The sequence below is a fragment of the Struthio camelus genome, chromosome Z (assembly GCF_040807025.1).
Source record: "Struthio camelus isolate bStrCam1 chromosome Z, bStrCam1.hap1, whole genome shotgun sequence".
Taxonomy (NCBI): domain Eukaryota; kingdom Metazoa; phylum Chordata; class Aves; order Struthioniformes; family Struthionidae; genus Struthio; species Struthio camelus.
Window position 1 is genome coordinate 17,079,982 of NC_090982.1, and position 20,943 is coordinate 17,100,924.

The 20,943-nt window shown below is 42.7% G+C and overlaps 1 protein-coding gene across 1 annotated transcript in view; it reads right to left on the reverse strand.

The window, feature by feature from the left end:
- The window catches only part of UGCG (UDP-glucose ceramide glucosyltransferase), a 28,967-nt gene extending 16,458 nt beyond the window's left edge, over positions 1–12,509 (reverse strand). Inside the window, exon 1 of the mRNA XM_068926663.1 lies at positions 12,377–12,509. Within this exon, the coding sequence (XP_068782764.1) occupies positions 12,377–12,474 (98 nt within the window). The 5' untranslated portion in view covers positions 12,475–12,509. The remainder of the gene's footprint in view (positions 1–12,376) is intronic.
- Between the last annotated feature and the right edge of the window lie 8,434 nt (positions 12,510–20,943).

The window sequence follows — 20,943 nt, forward strand, 5'->3', positions numbered from 1 at the left end:
TCAGACAAGGCGATCCTTTTCTATTCCCCACTCTCTCGCTTGCATCAGATTCGGTGATCATGACGTGCATTAAGTCAGTCCACCAACTGATCTAGCAGTTATAAAAGTATGAGGTTCAACAGAATGGAGGAGCAGAAATGCACAGCTGGGGACAAGTGGAACAGGACTTTAAGGGGTAACCCTAATATCACTTTTAGTATGACAGTAGTTATAAATAAAAACAGTAACTGTCATTTGGCCTCGATGCAACGCTCAGAAGCGGAGGTAAGCAGACAAGTACAAAAGAAAGAAGGGCTCGATAAGATTCAGGTGCCTGCTTCGTAACAGAGTTGTCATGGCTGCCTGTCGGAAGTGAAATGACCATAGGTCTTGGTGTGACAAAAAGCTAAACAAAAAATAAAAATAAAAATCCAACAACAAGAAAACTCCCAGCACCTAACAGTCCTCCTGTGCCGAAAAATATGCTGCAGTTAGTACATGTTTCATCATGTACTTGCAAAGGGCAAAAGGCAGATTAAATACATTTCATTGACTTTCTAGGTAAATGCTCTCCTGTACCACACATGCCCTACAGATACATAAAAAGGAAAAGGAACAATGGAATGCAATACACTAAAATCATGACTGGAGGTAGTAGAGGAGGAAGAGATGAAGGGAAATAAATAGCAGGAGTCAAGGCTTTCCCATAGTAAAAAAAAAAGGCAGACCTACAGATCTAAGAAGAAATAGAATGAGAAAGAATCTAAACATAACTTGTGATAATTACAATTTTCAGAAGCTATATATTCTAACAAAACAAACATTAATTTGCTCTTCCAGTTTTGGGAATAGTTTAATCCACAGCTAGTAATAAAAACATAAAATACTGGAGAGGTGTTTCCCCCCCCCCCCCCTCCAATCAAGCATGATTTGACACCTCTCATTTTAAAACTCTTTATATATGGCTGAAATTCCTTAAGAATTATCTTCTAAACAGCTGAACATCCTATTGCAAAAGGCAAGTTTAGCACATGTAAATCAGAACTTGACACAGTCTTATTTCAAAGGGGTTTTTATAACTACATGTTTAACCTTTATAAAAAAAATTAAGAACAAAAGAAGTTACTGCTTGGGAAGAAAGGACATTACTGACCTCAACTTAAATTCTGGGTCAAGCCCTCCCTCTTATTCTAGAAACTTCTTTTTTCCTGCTCACCCTATCTCCACAGCTAATATCTACAAGAGAAACAAATACAGCCTATTGTATGTGAGCCTGTTTAAAGCTAAAGCAATGGGACCCCTTGCACTGCCCAAAGCCTAGATATGTTTGCACCTCAGCAAGCTGAAATGCGTTTAACCTAGAAACTTGTCCACATCACAGCCACCACTACATCAGAGTAAACATTAAGGCACTCTTTCTCCTTATGAAAGACCAGGAAGCTCCCATCAAAACAATTCTATTTTTCCCCCCTTTCCTACTATCCTACACTCTCACTTTAGTAGTGATTCTAGCAGTTAAGGCCACAAGATGAATTCAGTCAGCCTGCTGACCAAACAGAGAACTGTCCCATAAACAAAGCTAGCTTGCTGATATATGAGTCACCACGCTCACTAAAGGCAGATTAGAAAGGCAGAAATGCTCAGCAAGGTGTGGGAGTGGGGGTCGGGGAACAAAGATTATCCCTTTGCACAGCAACTTAATAGCAAATGAAGCATAGAAATAGATATGCTTTTTGATACTGTTTCCTCCTTTCAGCAAATGTTAATCTAACTGCAGAGAGCCACATGCACAGAGTTTAGTTTATTTATGACAGCGTTTCCAGGGAATGGCAGTAGCTGAGGACCAGATAAACCCTCTGCAGCAGGCTAATCTCTTAACCTAGACTCAACCCCTCACCAGGTATAGAATCTTTTAAACAAAAAGCTTCAGAACATGGGTAGTGCGGGCCAATTCAATTTTTCTGATTTTTTCAGTATTTTTGCAAGTCTGTAGGAAAAAAATAGTTCAACCCTATTCACTTAATTAGGCATAACTTTAAATGACCATATAATGCACCAAGTGGTAAACATTATCTAGTGCTCTTCCTACAGCCCCAAGTTTCTCCATCCTGCTGCCTCTGCGCCAAAAGATCCCTGCCACCCAAGAATATTTCCCAGCTTCTCCTACCTAAAAGCTTCCAAAACAGTTAACTGTCAGTAATAAAGACTTGTTTTAAAACTAATAATCAGAAACTGAATGAAGTGATCTGGAGAGGAAGAAAAAAAAAATCACATCAATATTTTTCTTAACTTTCAGTGGATGATAGCCCATTTTTACATTTAACTAACTTGGATGAAAATGTTTCCAGAGCGAAAAATAGTATTACAAAGAAGCAGAAATCTTGCTCAAACACCAACTTACACAATCTTTTTTAGCATCAGCTGGGACGACCGAAAGAGAGAGCTAAAAGCCTTGTGTTTAATATAAAATTGTCAGTGTGTGTGCCCTCACTCTGCAAGTGTCTTAAGAAAAACTTGGATAGGTATTCTATAAGGAACATTACAAATGGAAGAAAATGATTATAAAAATCTTTGAAAGAGAAAGTCAAGGTAAAAGAATAGTTCTTCACTTGTCGGCATCACATAGAATAATAAAGTTTCAGAAAACTGATTTTTTTGTCCCCAACAGATTTAAAAAAATAGAAACATTATTTCTGTAAGTTTCACCTGTAAATTTTTCCTATATAAAAAAACACTCAAAACTTGTACCTGTATATGTATGATATCTACTTAAAAAACATATTTAAGAGAAAGTGTGGAGTAACTTTCTGAAATACTAACGAGGTGTGCCAAAACGAAAAGCTGAACAGAGTACATCAACCATTCACTGTACCACCATCTTGTAGTAAAGACAGTACAGCTGTGGGAGAGAAAAGGAAGAGAAATCTCTTCCAGCCTGAAAATTGTCTTCTCTCTTCCCTCTTACCAATCACAGAGACAGCTGAGAATAAACGGAGGAAGAATTTTTCACTTCCTAGTTGCGATCATGGTTCTTATTAACATGTATCAGTTATCAGAATCTTTGGTCTTATGAAGGAGATGAGCCTGGAAACTCATTTACCTCTTTTTAATACAGAATCATTCCCTTTATCAAAGCTTATAGCAGAAATTCATGTTGTTTGACGGCTAAAGAGTTATGGTTTTTTAATTTTTTTCCCCCTAGCAGAAAGGGCTGCAGGGCATGTCCTCCAAGGACAGCTCCGGGAATTTACTGAAACCTCATTTTCTGCAACTTGATTACCTGCTGTCTAAAAAAGTGAACATATGGCTAGAAAATTATTTTTTCAGCCTCAAAATACAGTGTAGTATTATCAGAGCAAAGCAACAATCAGCTGGAAATTCATTACTATAAAGACATATTGAACCAACACCTCAAAACAAACACTTCATAAAAATAGGGCATTTGTAAATGAAAATAAACATTTATTTTTATACTATTTACATCGTTTTCTTCTCCATGCATAGCACTACTGACAGAGCTTATATAAGCCTGGGGTAGGGGGTATCAGAGTTAGATTTTCGAAAAGATATTTCTGAAAAGTAAGAGGGAATTTTTTAGTTCTTTTTACTTAATTTTTATTTGATTTATTTAGTTACATAATTTTTCTTTAGTTATCAGACTGCTCTAATAAAAAAAAGAGATAGGAAGGTAGAACAATGTCTTGACCCACTAGAGACATCCGTCAAGTATTCATCAAAAATTGCTTCAAGGAAAATAGCAATTCCAAAGCAAAGAGTTACAGGTGGCACTACTGAGATGTTCTTAAATCTTTTATTTAGTACAATGCTTTATTTTGGCTTTCCCTTTGTCTGTACTTGTAACCATGTTTCAACCTGCATTGCCCAAAAGACAGTAAGACTTTTTTTAATGCATGCTACAACCTCATGAATTTAAGTCAAGTATGATTCACCCCCAGATCGAAAAAGAGAAGGTATATTCTAGCCCAGGTCATAACTGACCATGAGAAATGCATTTAAAAAAAATAGAAACTATTCACCTAGCAATAAGCAAGATGAAATACTTTTTCTTTTTTTCAATCTACAGAAAAGCACTTCTCACAATAAAGTATGGTAATGATTTCTTTTACATCACAGCCTTCAGTCTAAATGCAAGACCAATATTGATTGCATAAAACCACTGAACCCCATTTCAAATAAAATAAAAGGTAACAGAATTGCTTAGGACCAATTACTAGTGTTTTTGGAAATCACAGGATTTAAAAAAAAAAGGATAAAACAAAAAATACTGCAGGGTGCTCTAGTAAACCAGTAAAACTAGTTGCATACTTGGCATGCCACACAGTGGTTCTGACAGAAATTTCACAAATTCACTTTTAACACAAGTTACCTGTTCTTCCATCTTGTATACTCTAAATCCTGCTGTCCTCTATCTTCACCTTCCATGCAAATCATTCACCAAGCAGACACCGTTTGTTTTAGAAACCACTTGTCAACATCTGCTGTGCCACCACGCTTTCCTCCCTCAACACAACAAACATACTATGCAGTTAGCTGTAATTCCTCTCCTTTAAGTCTGTTCTAGACAGTCTTTAAACAAGGTTTCTGGTCCTTGCATTCTATAAAACCAATCTGTTAAGAGTCTCCAGTACCAACCTTCCCCTCAAAGTTTATAATAGCATCCTATCTTCCTGATCCTCTAGACTTTTTAGAGAAGTATATACTGTTAAAATACTGACTTTCCCTAACTGCTTTCAACATTGTGTTTTTTCTCCTACCTTGTTATCTCTTTGATTTCTGGTTCTACGAAGCTTTGTTTTCCCCAGTTCTAAATCTTACCACCCATAAACTCACTCAAACACAATCTTGGTATAAAAAAATTCAGAAGTTAATACTCCTGCTTTGCCCAGACCTGTCTTCTCCCAAATACTGCCCAAATCAAACTCTTGTGACTGCACAGTCTCAGGTAAATTTCAACATATTTAAAATAATCAACATAGACAACTGACATCCTCCACACTACTACCTTCTCCATGTGATTACACAGTCACTATGTAATAATACCAGCAGTAATATGCATATCAGCTTCCACAGAATAGTTGAGGCTGGAAAGGACCTCTAGGCCATCTAGGCCGATACCCCTTCTCAACTACAGCAGGTTGCTCAGGACTGCATCCAGTCAGCGTTCAAGTATCTCCAAGGATGGAGACTCCACAGCCATTTCTCCAATCTGTCAAGGTCCTTCTCAATGGCAGCACAGTTATCTAGGATGTTAGCTACTCCTCCCAGTTCTGCACCATCCACAAACCTGCTAAGAGCACGCTCTGTCCTATCACCCAGGCCACTAATTAATATAAACAGTACTGACCCCAGTATCATCACCTGGGGGACACTGCTCATCACTGGCCTTCAGTTGGGCTTCATGCCAGTGATCACAACCCTCCCAGCCTGGCAATTCTGCCAGGTTTCAGGCCACCTCATACTCTACTTACCTAGCCCATGCTTCATCAGTTTCTCCAGGAGGATGTAATGGGAGAGTGTGGTGAAGCCTTACAAGAATTGAGATAAACAACACGCACTGCTCACCCTTCATCCACCCAGCCAGTAATCTCATCACAGAAGGTTATCCGCTTTGTCAGGCATGTTTTCCCCCTTCATAAATACACACTGAACATCACCTTTACCGTGGCTTCACTCTACCTCCTTAAGCCCCTGCTACAAATCATACAAATTCTGTTTAAAAAGAAAATCCTTAACACAGCCTCTGCTTTCACTCGTACAGCTTACAATTCACTCTTGTTAAGTCTGTTTCATGTCTGCTAACAAGAAAAAGGGAGTCTAGGCACTGGGGGGGGGGGGGGGAAGGGGGAAGAGGGGTACCTGTGTGTGCGCATGTGTGAAGAAACAAAGTTCTGTCATGCTGCCAACCCTTCATAACACTGTTCAAAAGATTTTTTTGCCTTGCGATTTTGTTTGCCTCTCAAACTCTTTGAATGCCTTCAGTGGCTCCTTTGCTCTATCACAGACACAAGCTATCATTTCCCTATCCATACACTGACCATAGAGCAAAGTGCTGCAGATTCATCCTACTTTGAGCATATAGCAGGAACTGCTAAACTACAACAGTCCTCTCCAGTGTAAAATAACCTACGGTTTCCCACTCACTGCTGGGAAACTGACTTTTCACCACTACCTCTGAGTTGTTGAAATTTCAACCACTTGTTTGTTCCCATTACCTTTGTTTTTCCTTTGTTCCTCCCCAGTATTTACACTTACTATCTTTCCTCTGCTGGCCTTCAGATTCCCCTCCACCACAATGCTATCATATAGTTGCTGAGTAAAAGCAATCCAGCAAGTTATATGGATACAATACCTGCAGCAAATATCTTACAAGGCTTTCACAGAAAGTAGGGTCCATCCTTAATGCCTAGATAAAGGGAGAGTGGGTTGCAGGTAGAAAAAGTAGGACGTTAAAAACATTACCCACAATCAAACATAAGCCTCACAAAACTTTGCAGCTTTTCATGCTTCTCTAAAGCCCTAGTTTGTGGTCAAAGATCCAAGTTTTCTTTTGCTTATTTTTACCTTTCCAAGAGTCCTGCAGGAAAACATTCCTAATACAGATTATGAGCTTGGTTTATTCCCTGTTTTCACACATACAAGACCCCAGATTGCAACCTATCATGAAGGTTACCAACACTATACCTCAAGCTCATCATCAGCTATGTAACAGGAAGAACTATTCACCGCCAAGTAGGCGACTAGCACGGAAAATTTCAGCCTAAATGATTCAAGTTCAGTGAAGATTCAACTACAGTGCTGAACAAAACTAAAATTCAGAAATGAATATCTGCACTACCTCCATGAAAATCTATTCAAGTTTTAGTTCACTTAAAGCCTCATAATACTTGATACTAACAGGTGAATTCTCCTAAGAGCATCTTTTAGATTAGAACTCCACTGCATCCTCTTATGGTTCCTATCTGTGACAGGGCTACCACAGAATCAAACCTCCACAAACCAAAGAGAAAAGTGCATCTCAGTGTGGGCAAAGCACACAAGTTTTACTCTTTTTAATACTTACCTTAGCAAGCCTATTGCCAGATGCTGACCACAATGGTGAAGAAATAAAGCATGAAGCATGAACTAGCCACACTAACACACAAAAAAGGTCAAAAATACAAAATAAGAGACAATCAGAGAGGTCTCCGAACAACATGTGGTGAGACTGGACATAGATGCATCAATTATGCAGCAAGACATGTACAAATACAATGGTAAAAAAAAACAGAATGGCTATTTTCTTAAGAATGAAAGCTCACAATTGCTGTACAGTAACACATATTAACCAAGAGATTAAGAAGACTTCACATACATGTTTGATTCCAGAGTATGTTTTGTTTATGTTTGGAAGATAGGTCTTAGAGTGCTTTTTAAAGTTACCCAGGTACATCAGGAAACTTGGGATTCCTATATCTGCGCAATCTGAAGTCGCTTCCTGTGTGCATACTATCATAAAGCTATTAGTAAGTTATGCTTGTAATTACATTCAGATGTTTTATGACATTTTCGTTTTTGACAGTCCTGTGTTCCACTCAGTAGATAAGATGTAATCTGCCCAGTTATATCCAAACTCTGCACAAACACCAAACTCATGACTTCTTCATTGACTACTGTTTAAATTATAGATGCTTTATTTAAAAAAAAAAAAAAGATTAAAGCACTAATTTGTTTATCAATTAAATGACAGGGTCCTATCCTTCCCACTTACAGCTAGGGAAACAAGAGAGTGAACAACTTCAATACCATCTTACTAGAGATGCCTTCGAAAAACAGAAATTAGTTTGTATTATTGAAGTACTGTAATTAGAATCCCCGTTGACAAGAACGACAGACAATACTGGAACAAGACTCAGTTGTCCACTTCCGTAGACCCCGAAAATAACACAGCAGGCTATGAACAGCTTAAGTGATTTACCAAACACTACCAAAATTGAAGGCAAGTTAGCAAAGATGAAATTCAACTTCTCTACCTTAAAAGCCATTCCTTCCCTCTCTTCAATCCCAGAATAAGTTTGTAATATGCATCTTTGTATTTGGTATAAGTTGAAAGAGTCACCAACAAGTGAGAGGAGTTATTCAGAAAAATATAATATAAAATACAGACTTTCATTCATTTTTAGTCTAAGTCTGAAGACACAGTAGGAAAACTGAGACCAGACAGATTAAGCTTAAATAAGGCACCTTCTAGTTTCTGCATGCTTTGTTTGCCAGCTTTAATAAAGACATGTATTGTTCAGAAAATTCCTAACCACTTTGAAACATAGTTAAAACAGCAAATCCACCGCCACAGATTCAGAAATATGAGATATGTCTCAGAGTGCAAAATTCTGAAAAAGCAGCTTTAGCTGCTTTTTTCCTAATTTAAGAAGCCTTCTGTTCTGCTTTTTGCATAGCTTTAGAATAGAAGTTAGCAGAAATCATTACTTTACCGAAATAACTATTTTACAGACCTAAAGTATCAGAATTTACTCCTCCTTTTCCTCGAGTAACACTTTAGCCAGTATTGTAAATCTTTTTCCTGATTAGTACATCATTCACACTGCCATTTCAGACAAAGCTATATATTCATTTTTAGTTGTGAATGTCCACTTTTGCTGGTTTTGGAATTAGCATATGAGGTAGTCTCAACACTAAACTGCTCTTCTTATGGGTTCAGTAGGTGGCTCCGCTCCCCTTAAAAGAGCCCCTACAAACACAAAGGTCTTATTCAAGAACCTGAGTCAGGCATAGTGGATAGTAATTCAGTTGAAACAGCTCAAATAACACAACCTAACTACACAGAGTAAACACATGCAAACGGCAATTTATCTAATTATTAGCAAGACTGCTATTTAGTCCATGCTCACTCCATTTACTTCATTGACTCAGTACAACTGAGAGAGAGCCAAACCAAGTCTGGTTTCCCAGTCACATGCCTCAGACAATTTATAAAAACTGCCATTTGACTTAACAGTGTAGCTATTTAGATTTCATTGTTTCAGCTCATCTGTTTGTTTTAAAGGGGTATGAGGTCTGCTGAACCTAGTGTACTTATACCAAAATCATTCAATGTGGGGAAGAGTAAGAGGGAAAATAAGGTGGTAAAAAAGAACCAGAGTTAAATTTTTGCACATGCTGTATGTTAGCAAATCTTGTATGTCAGAATGGGCATTCTTCCTCAAATGAAACCTTGTACAGCACTCCAAATATTCAAAACCTACACCTCTTTGAAGCAAATTCAGCATAAACCCTTCAACTGAACTACTGGTCCTGGCAGCTACTGACAGTGCTTCAAGTAAGAAAAACTTTTGTTGAACATATCAATAACCCTGTTATCTTCTTACTTTGCACATCCTAAAGTATTTTCCTAAATCAAACATATAAAACACCAATGGGGAGCAGCAGGATGAAGATTGTTTAAGCCAGAACAGCTTTGCTGAAACAATTGTCTTTGACATTATTTTAGTACTCTAGCAGCATAGGTCCAAACCGGGGAGTTGAAATGGCTGAATTGCTAAATGCTAACAAAGGCTGCCAGCATGACTCCCCCAGTACGTTGGGCACCTGGTCACTCTGGAGCCCTGGTGGGAGCCCGCAACAACCCCCAGGCACCCCCTGCACAGCAGCCCGCTCCTGAGGGCGTCACAGTTGCCGCGCTGCCGGGGCTGCTGCTCTTTGGTACTGCACATGGAGATGGCCCTGGCTCCAGACCCTTAGGGCTGGGAGCAGCACCCAGCCCAATTCTTCCTCGTTGCCTTTCTGTCCAGTAAGAGCTCGCCAAGGGTCCCCCTGGACTCCGTTTCCCCATTCTTTACACACTGTTCACACCTATCTCCCCCCCTCCCCCCCACAAATGCAACAAGCACACTGCTCACATCACAACACCACAGATTCCCAAAATCAGAACCAAGGCTCCTTCCAGAGTTTTCCAGTCACTGCAGGCGCTGCCCGCAATTACTGTCACGGACAAAACAGTCTCAGTTTGGGGAATTCTGTTAACTGGCAGTAAATCAAGCAGAAAATGTTAATTACTGATTTGAGTATTGAGAAACAAAGACAATTAAACAAACACTTCGGGAAACCTTTCCTCCCCCTCTTCCCATGCCCAGCTTCAGTCCAACACCTCTCCTCCCCCTTTCCTCCTCTGTTTCCCTTGTTTTCGTGCAAGTTGTACTCAGGCCCTCCTGATCCCTTCTGTAAGGTGACAGGTAGCAGAGAGGTTTGGAGTCAGTGCATATTTGTTTTGTCTCCTGTTTCTGACTTCTTAGTGCTTTCTCCCCACTGCTCCTTGCTTCTTACAGCTCCTCTGCTCCAGCATGGTTCCCTCCACTGCTACAGTCTCTTTGGGAGCATCCCTGCCCTGGCATGGGTCTTCCACAGGCTGCACTCCTTTCAGGGGTGTCCCTGCTCCAGCAGGGATCCTCCACGGGCCACAGTCCCCACAGGGGTACCCCTGCCCTGTTGTGGCTTACCCACAGGCCACAGTTCCTTCAGGTAGCATATCTCATCTGGCATGGACTGCCTCCTTCCAAAAACACACCTCCAGCCACATTCCCAACAATGTCACCCTCAGCTTTATCTTCCATTTCTCGTTCCTAGACTCCTCCATGTCTCCTCACATGCTTCCTTCAGTGCGTCCTCTCACATGTCTCCTCCTTTTGTGTCTCCTGCCCCTTGTGGTTGCTGTTTTTTCTTTAATATGTGTGAGTGGCAGCATCACATGCAGTATTTTGACAGGTAGAAGTTTTGGCTATTTCCATTTGTTTCAGAGGTATCCAGAACTAGCTGTGACCAGCACAGGGCTGCTCATGGTCTCCTCCCCCCGACTACCAAAATCCTGCCTTTATGCCCATACAGCTAGTTTTCAAGAAAGAAGATCCGGCTGTCTAACTGAATATGAAAATCTGCATGTAACTAAATTACAACACAGCAAAATGACTGAAGTTCATATAAGTGATTTTTTGTAAAAAAAGCTACCATACCAAAAGAAAGAAGCAAAAATCCGATTTCCATGAACTTAAGAGGAGCTTTACCTTTGACTTCAACAGGGTCAGGAGTTTATCACAGATAACTAACACATGCACAAAGATAAGCACAAACATAACAAACAGAAATTCAAGTATTTTCTAATAGCTGCAGTGATGCAAGACTTGGCTTTTATTTAAGAAAGAGTTAACAAAATACAGGTGCTATAAGGAAGAAGTGCATTCTTAATCCTTTCCCACATATCCATAGCTAGTTTCTCCACCAAGCTCAAGTAGAAATCCGCTTTTTGTCAGTGACAGAAAAGCAAGCACTCCTCAAACTCTTAAAGCACTTCTCCTCAGAGTTATCTACGAAGAAGGGTCCAGACGCACACTTGTCTTCACCACTACTATTGTTACTTCTCAAAAACGTCATCAGTGTACTTATAACTAAAATTCTGGCTGGTCAGCACAGAGCACTGTGTTAGACTAGTCTTCTCCATGCTATCTGTATGGCCAAAAAGCACAATATTAACCTATTATTTTATGACTGCTGTGCACATCAGTCCCCCTCAACGTAAACAGAAAAGCTCTCAGGCAGCGTCAGCAAACAACAGCCAAAAGAAAGACCTTCCCTAAAAATTCTGCAAGACAAGACAACAAAGATCGTAACGCAAAAGCAGATGGCACAGACTCATAAAGTGGTTTTTATGTGAAGACCCGGTTCTGCTTTCAGGTATCAGTTGTACCCTCCAAAACTGATACAAGCCCTAAACGACTGTGCTACATATGGTGGACGTTACACTTGGAAGCAGCAGGACACATGCACACGCCGACGGGCGCCCTGAACACACAAGCCTGCGGATGTGGGATTTTTAACTCAACAGAAGAGGTAAGCACGCCAGGGGAAGGCAGGCAGGACAGCTGCCTCGCAGGACGCCCGGGTGGATGCGACAGGTCAGCAGGGCGCTGGGTGCCCGCAGCCTGGCCCGCCCCGGGCACGGCTGCCCAGGGAAGGGGCGAGGACGCGGGGCAGCTCCTAAGGGGGCAGGCTGCGCTGGCCGTGAGGCGGAGGAGGCCGCCACCACCACCACCACCACCACCACCCCCCAGGTGCGCACACCGGCGGTATTTTTCGCACCGAGGCAGGGTGCGGGAGGAGGCGGCCGCACATGCCCCGCTTCACGCTGCGGGGAGAGGGACACAGGGCAGCGGCTGCCCTGCCCCCGGCGGGGGAGGGGAAGGGCGGCCCAGGGCACCCACCAGCCCCCCCCAGCGCCCAAGGGGAGGGGAGGGGGGCCACCCGCAGCCGCGCCCGCTGCCCCGCGGAGGGGGCGAACGGGAACGGAGGGAGCCACCCCGGGCGCCGTCCCACCCCCCCGGCCCGCGCTTACGTGTAGATGATGGACATGAAGTGCATGAGCCAGAGCACGACGAAGAGGATGAGCCCGAAGATGGCGAGTCCCTCCAGGGCCAGAGCCAGCACCGCCATTGCCCGGGGGCGCGGCGGCGGCGGCGGGGGGGGGGTCGGCGGCGGGGGGCGGGCGGGCGGGTCGAGCGCGGCGCGCAGCGGCTGCTCCGAGGCCTGCGCGCCGCCAGCCGCTGGCGCACTGACGGTGCTGCCGGCTCTGCCCGGCCTGGCCTTTCGCGTCGCCCAGCCCAGCCCGGCCCGGCCGCCTCCGCCTTTCTGTCACCCACAAGCGCCGCGCCGCGCCGCCCCTTGGCGGCCCCGCTGCCGCCGCCGCTCCTCCCCCTCAGCCCCGGCCCCGCCGCTCCCGCTCGCTCTTAGCCGCCTCCAGCGGGCGGGGCAGGTGACTCACGGGGGGGGGGGGGGCGGTGACGTCACGGCCCCGCGCGCAGGGCCGTTGGATGCGTTGCCCCGCTCGCTTCTTCTCTCCTCCCCTCCCCCGCCCTGCGCCCTGTGGGGAGGTGGGGGCCCGCCGCCGGGCGGGGGGCGGCCGCCATGTCCCGGCCCCCGCCCAGGGGTCGGCGCCGCCGCCGCGGCTGGTGGGGGCAGGTGGGGCTGCGGGGGTCGCGGTAGAGAAAGGAGCCGGTTTGTGGGCCCGGCTGCTGCGGAAGGGGCCGGTGCGCGTCGTTGTGAACGGCCGTCGCTCGTTACTGTGCCCCCTCTTCTTCTGTTAAAACTTGGTGGGCGGCCTTTAAAATGGCCCCTCGTGCCTGCCCCTGCCTTGTCTTTGCGGCTGAGGAGGCCGAAGTCCTCTGATGGGTAGAATACGATAAGGCTCGGGGCAGCCTGTTGTTGTGGACTTGATAGAGCTGATAGGGTGATGAAGCGCTAGATTTTTTTTTCTCTCTTTTTTTTTTATCTGAATGGTTTTGTGTGTGTGTGTGTGTGTATGCTTTTTTTTCTTTTTAAGTGAGCTTGAATGCTGCGGGATAGGATTGCTTTTTCCTGGATAGGTGTGCTCATGGAAATGACCGAAAATGCTGTTCTTACCAAAGTCAGATGAGCTGCCGTGGGAATCTTGAGTATGCCAGGAATTAGCCAGCAACTACCACCACCAGGCCCTGTATAGTAATAAAGCATGGCTGTTAGCAGCCTTGACTAGTTTTGGATTAGTGCCCCATTAATAAGAGCGTGTTTCTGGTTACTAGACATCTAGTCTCGTCCTTATTTTTATCAGAGTATTTTTTAGCAGTTTCTCTGACTGTGATGTTTCCCCTTTTGGGGGAATTCATGTGAAGAAACTTGCTAGTACTTCTGATATGTTTTTACATTTAACATTTTCACTTCTGTTACATTTTCACATTTATTTAGCATTGTAAATTTTTTTTACGTTTTTAGCTGGAGTCAGAAATGCTGATTTATCTCTTCTGCTGGTGGTGTAATAGGCAAACATGCGTTGCATTACTGTTGTTAATTTAACTCCATTGACCTGAGGTATGCTGTGGAAAGACACAAAGCGGCTTGTGCTCCCCTGCCTGCATTCTGAGCTTGTCAGGCGCGAGTTGGTTCTAGTCTGGAAAAAGCGTAGCCATAGCGGGTTTGTTATACCGTACCTGAGAGATGATGCTCTTTTCCTCAAGACTCTTGGGCAGTAGCACAAGCTGAACGTTACAGTGTATGCACAATCTCTGAAGGATTTTTCTGTTCCATAGCACTCGATTACTAATGTAGATTAAGGAGTGCTTATAAATTCTACATAAGAGCTCAGTCACAATTTTTAAAAAAATCTGGCCACCATAACGCTATGAAATCTTAGAAGAATTGGGCTTCGAGCTAGCTACGTGTGAGAAGTTGGGTTGTGGAGATGTAAAGCCATCTTATTGCTAGGAAAGCTAGGATCGCGCATGCTGTGGCAGGAAGAACAACTGTTGACTAAATTTAAGTTAAAAGTACAATTCAGAAATGAAAGTGATAAATTGCTTATATCTCTGGATATAAGAGTCAGTGCATCCGAGAGTCAACAGTGCATTTGTAGTGTTAGTTCCCACTTAAGTTCCTACTTAAATTATGACGGTCGGCAACCTGTCTTTACACTAGTGTTGGTGTTTTCTTTTAGCAAAACTCCCTTATGGTTAATTTTTCAAAGAAAACAACTTTAATTTTCAAATTTACCTATCAAAAATTGTCCCAGTCTCATTCATAGCTGAAAGTCGCAATGGGGCTTTCATTTTTCTATCTGAGCCCGTAGCTGGACTCAAACGATCAAATTTATACTGACTTAACATCTCTTGTTATATAAGCACTTGTTAGCCATAATTTGAATTGTAATTCTGAATTTTTGACATTGCCACAAGTCTAGTCTAGCCAGAGAATTATTAGCCAACTGCAATATTTAATAAACTCTTGTTTGGTTTAACTACATCTGTCTTCCAAGTCAGAAGCAGCTTATGCAAAACAGTATTTCACATTAAAATATGACAGGACAATGAATTTAGGAAGATTAAGGGCCTATTTTCAGTAGAAAACTGAGCAAAATAATGACAGTATATAAAACTTACTCGGATTTTGAAGATGTACTGAGCTAAAGCAGTAAAACTTATCCTTTGTCCTAGAAGATGTTTGCCTAGGAGGTTACATTGACACGCTACTTATTTTGCAACAGAGGTTACCGTCAATGGCTCCAAGTAAACAGATCTTTCTGAGACTTCTGTGAAATGTAAAATGTGGTTAAGAATTGTTTGCACATAAATGCAATGAATAAAGACTATTTACTACTGATTCCTGTGCTTCGGCAAATAATGCTGATGAATGAGAGCTCCTTAAACAATAGTGTGTTTGAAAAATGACAAGTTGTACTAAGTGAGTTTAGAGAAGGGCCTGTCTTTCCGCCAGGCCCTCTGGGGCAGCATTCTAGCTTGCTCAGCTGTATGGGGATAAGAGACTTCTCCCTTATGAGAAATTTAAGCTAAAAAGAGGAATGAGATGCCTTTGAAAGCCCGTGCAACTTCACACTCTGGTTGATGTCTGGTTTGAGTTATGAAGCTCCAATACACTTTCATGATATTCTTTGAGAGCCCGGTAGAGAAAAATTAGGTAGGATAAGGCCTTCTGTCGAAATAGCTCTCCAGACAACCCCTGCCACGTGGTTTCTTTTGAGAATGTACATTAAGCTTAGTGGGGATGCAGAGTAAAGGATATGGTTTCCTGAACAAGGGGGCAGGGTTACAAAGATGATGAAGGGACTGGAGCATGTCTCCTCTGAAGAAAGGCTGCGAGAGCTGGGCTTCTTCAGCCTGGAGAAGGGAAGACTGAGGGGCGATCTCATCAACATGTACAAGTATCTGAAGGGGGGGTGTCGAGAGGATGAGGCTGGTCTCTTCTCCGTGGTGCCCAGCGACAGGACGAGAGGCAACGGGCAGAAACTGAACCACAGGCAGTTCCATCTGAACCTGAGGAAAAACTTCTTTGCTGTGAGGGTGGCAGAGCACTGGAGCAGGTTGCCCAGAGAGCTGGTGGAGTCTCCTTCGCTGGAGATATTCCAAACCCGTCTGGATGTGATCCTGGGCAATGTGCTCTAGAGGCCCCTGCTTGAGCAGGGGGGTTGGACTAGACGATCTCCAGAGGTCCCTTCCAACCTCTACCATTCTGCGATTCTGTGACATCTGGAACTGTGAGAGTTTAAAATGATACAGGACATGCTCCTGGTCTCCCCTCTTAGTAAGAACTGAAATGGCTCACAAAGAACAGTGTACTTGAGCTAGTGCAAATCTGCCACCTCCTCAAAGATACCTCATCATGTTGCCTCAGAGGCAAGATACACCCTAGAGATTTAATCAAATGCTTTGGACGGTAATCGATAATGGAGTTTTTTAAAAAAAAAAAAAAAGCTCCATGCACTACTCCCATGTACTGCTCTCATTTCATTCATCATTTTGGCAAAATATTTATGAATTTAATTAACAGTGTTTGAGTATGGCTTTGTTGCTGACTGAGAAAGACTAATTTAATAGAAATCTCCTTCTCAAGTGTCCAAAAAGGCCATAGGGTATCTAGATATGAGACTTGCTGCTGGAACAGCAAATCATGAAATCTAAAGAATCCTATGTAATTTTAAACTGCTAAAAAGTGTGTGTGTATATGCATATATATATATATATATATATATATATATTTAGATCACTGTTAGAAGAATATTAGTGTTTTAAGCTGCAGTGATGTTAATATTAATTCTGACATTGTCAAACCACAGTGAATAAAGTTTTCTTTACTACTATCTCTGCATAAGCATTTAACACCTACACAGACTTTTCAGGTTCCTCCTAAACCATGAGAGTTTATGTTGAGAAATGTAGCTTACATAAACTTTGGGAGACAGAAAGCTGTAAATTTAGTCCTACATCTTCAGAAGGCAAAACAGCTTGTCTACTGAACTCCAGTTAAGACTCTCTTTAAAATCTGCTAAAATGCTATTTCACCGCTTCTGTGTGCCATTGTTTATTTTTTCCAGGTGTACACTTCCTAATTCACTGAACTGTTACTACTTCTGTTCACAGTGATAGAGATGAGTTTCTGGGCAAAATGAATGCAAGGACAAATAAGCTTTCGATTAGGTGCATCTACCTTTTTGAAAGTATGGAAATAAAGGAAGGAGGAAGTTTGACCTGTGCGTAATGATTTGATCCATTCATGTATTTGGACTGTGAAAGGCTCTATAAAATACCTTATTATAAAAGTAGTACGCTTCAGTAGGAATTGCATGTCTCTGAAATGAAGTTTTAGTTTTTAATAATAACTTAAACTCTGAAAAGTCCTCCTCAAAGGCCATGCAGGATGTTGCATTTGTGTAAGCAACCCTTTGTTAAAAATATCTTTTTTGTTCGTTTTCTTTGAAAAAAAAATCAAAGAACGGTGGATATTACTGCCAAGTATATTTATTATTATACAAATATTCAGTCGTCTTCTTGCAGTTTCCTCCTGTTTGGAAGCTCCAAAGTTTATGCAATTGCTCTCTGCCAGACATTCTCCCTGCCTGAGTTCTGTATTTTATTCAAATCTCAGAGCACATTCTTGCGAATTTTAAGGAAAACCCTGTCTGGTAGAGGACAGAGAGAGAGGCGCAGCTTATCAGAGCATTCTCCATTATCCTTTTTATTTGGCAGTAACAAGCTATCTAAACAGCGTATGTAAAATGACCAACTTTATGCAGTTCTAGGCTAGCCGCAGTACAAGCTCTTACTTATCTGGTAAGCTCCTATTTATCTGGTACTTAGCTCAGCAAATTAGACACCAGAAAAATTAGGCACCAGAAATCTTATAAATGTCCAAGCAGTGGGAAAAGTTCAACCTAGATCTTGCAGTGAGACCTCAAAGTACAAATCCGTGAGGAAAGAGCCTTCACTGCTTTTGGTCCTCATAGAAATCTTTTTGTGAAAGAATATGCAAGGGCTTTTTTTAAAACTTCACTTACAATATTGCAAGATACATGCTGATTATTTAATTATGTATTGTACATTATAATATATATTATTTATGTTTTTATATATTATTATTATTATATATAATATATATATTTACTTATAGACTTTTCTGGGGATGGGATCCATATCTACACCAGCCTATAAGCCTGTGCAACACTTGGAGAAAGCATGCTGACAATTTACCTCTAAATTTACAAGGCCTGAGGAAATAATTTGCAGAATTACAGAATAGCTGGGATTGGAAGGGACCTCTGAATATCATCCAGTCCAACCCCATGCTGAAGTAGAGTCACCTAGAGCAAGTTGCTCAGGATCATGTCCAGACTGGCTAGGAGTATTTCCAAGGATGCAGAGAGAGGCTGTGAAGCCTCTCTGGGCAACCTGTTCCGGTGTCTGTCACTCTCTCAGTAGAAAAGGCTTTTCTTATGTTTAAGTGGAGTTTCCTGGTTTTCATTTTGTGCCCATTACCTCTGGTCCTGCGCTACTAAGAAGAGTCTTGCTCCATCTTCTTCGTCTCTGCCATCAGATATTTGCACACATCGATAAGGTTCCCCTGAGCCTTCTGTTCTCCAGGTTTAACAGTCCCAGCTCTCTCGGTCTTCCCACGTATGAGAGATGCTCTGGTCCCTTAATTATCTTTGTGACCCTTTGCTGGAATCACTGTAGCGCGTCCATGTCTTCCTTGTACTGCCAGCTCACTTCCTAATTCAGCCCAGGCTACGCTGACCATCTTTGCCACGGGGCATGTTGCTGACACATAGTCAACTTGACGTCCACCAGAACACTCAGGTCTTTCTCTGCAAAGCTGCTTTCCAGCTGGTGAGTCCCCAGCCTGAACTGGTACATGGCATTATTCCTCCCCAGGGACAGGACTTTTGTACTTCCCTTTGCTGAACTTTATGAGGTTCCTCTCTGCCCATTTCTCCAAGCTGGCAAGGTCGTTCCAAATGGCATCACACCCATCTCCTCCCAGTTCTGTATCACCTGCAAACTTGCTGAGGGTATACTCTGTCCCATCATCTAGGTCATTAATGAAAATATGAAACAGCATTGGCCCCAATGTTAAGTCCTGGGGTACTCCACTATAGTAACTGGCCTCCAGCTGGACTTTGCGCTGCTTATCACAAGCCTCTGAGCCCAGCAGTTCAGTCAGTTTTCAGTCTACCTCACTGTCCACTTATACAGTCCCTTCTTCATCAGTGCATCTACAAGGATATTATGGGAGCCAGTGTCAAAAGCCTTACAAGCCCTAAAGCTAAGATTCACAGCGTGCAGTTCTCACTTCTCATGCACTAAACCAGTCATCTGTTTATAGAAGGCTATCAGGTAGGTTAAGCATGATTTCTTCTTCATATATCCATGCTGACTACTCCAAATCACCTTCTTGTCCTTCATATGTTTGGAAATAGTTTCCAGGATTAGTTTCTTCATCACCCTCCCAGGGACTGAGGGGAAGCTGACCAGCCCGTAGTTCCCTGGATCATCCTGCTTGCTCTCTTGAAGTGAGGAGTGAATTTGCTCTCTTCCAGACCTCCAGAACCTCCTCCAGTCTCCACAACATTTCAAAGATATCTGAGAATGGCCTCTCAATGACATCATCCAATTCTCTATTATTTATGAATGCATCCCACCAGGGCCCATGGACTTGCGTTTGTTTGAAAGTTCCCTAACCTGATCCTCCTCCAGTGAGGATAAGTCTTCTTTGCTCCAGACTTTCCCACTGGTCCCAAGGGCCTGGGATTCCTAAGGGCAAGTCTTACCAGTAGAGACCAAGGCACAGAAGGCATTGGGTACCTCAGCCTTTTCCATGTCCTTTGTCACCAGGGCCTGTGCCCCTTCAGCAGGGAGCCCACGTTTTCTCCATTCATCCTTTTGCTGCTGATGCATTTCTTTTTGCCCTTCACATCCCTTGCCAGATTCAACGCTGGAGGGACTTTGGCCTTCCTAACCCCATCCCCGCGTGATCAGACAGTGTCTCTGTATTCCTGTTGGGTCATCTGTCCCAGCTAACACCTCTTCTATGAGTCCTTTTTATGTTTGATTTTGGTCACAAGCTCCTCACTCATCCATGCAGGTCTCCTGCCACTTTTGTTTGATTTCTTGCAGGTCAGGATGAACCATTCTTGAGTTTGGAGGAAGTGATCCCTGGAAATCAACCAGCTCTCCGGATCCCTCTTCTCTCCGGGCCTGTCTCCCATGGGACTTTTTGAAGGTGATTGAGGCCTTTGCACATCCTAACATTTGGAAAAGAGTCTCAGACCTGATATAATTGCACAGCAAAATAAACATAAATTAGGTCAGGAACTCAACATTTTTCTTCACATATTCTGAGTATGTACTCTTTCTTTACTGTCCTTTCCTGACTCTCCTTTGACGTTCTTACTCCTTGTCTTCAATGTGGAGGCCCAGCAGAGCGCAATCTTCCCTGCATTTTAATGTCCCTTTCTCCTGCCTTGCCCAGTCTTCTCATCTTCTTGCTCTTTGAACCTCTTTTCATTCTAACTTACTACATCCCTGCTTGTGATCCCAATGCTCCTTCTATTATGTTCTCCCATTTTTCACAGGTGCTCATTCTCCAAAGTCTGTCCCCAAATGTCCAAATGTGGTTGTTCTGTCTTGCCCTCTCATGGGTATTCAAGAGTTTCCCTTTTTAATTTCCAATTAGCAATAAGCACAATGTGTGGGATTGGTTAGAAATAAGAAGCGCTAACAGTAATTCCTTTCAATTTCCAACTGTCCTATTTTTACTCTTTTTCTTCTTTGCTTGTCTCCATTCATTTTTTATTTTAAGATTTTCAGAACAAAAATAATAATCTCAGCAAGGTGATAAGACATTATTTACCATCCATGGTCTGCCACATAAGTGTGTCTACACCAATATTTCCTTTTGCCCTTAGAGAATGTAGTGTCCCTATAAACAAGTCATTACATCCTCCTTCTAAGGAGGACAATGCTATCCTCATCTCCAAAAAAATAGAACCATCTGGCCATAATATTTTCAATTACTGCTGAGCCACAGGCTAAGAAGCATGGCCAAGACTATCCTTGTGTGTTGATCCAAGAGAAAGGGATGATG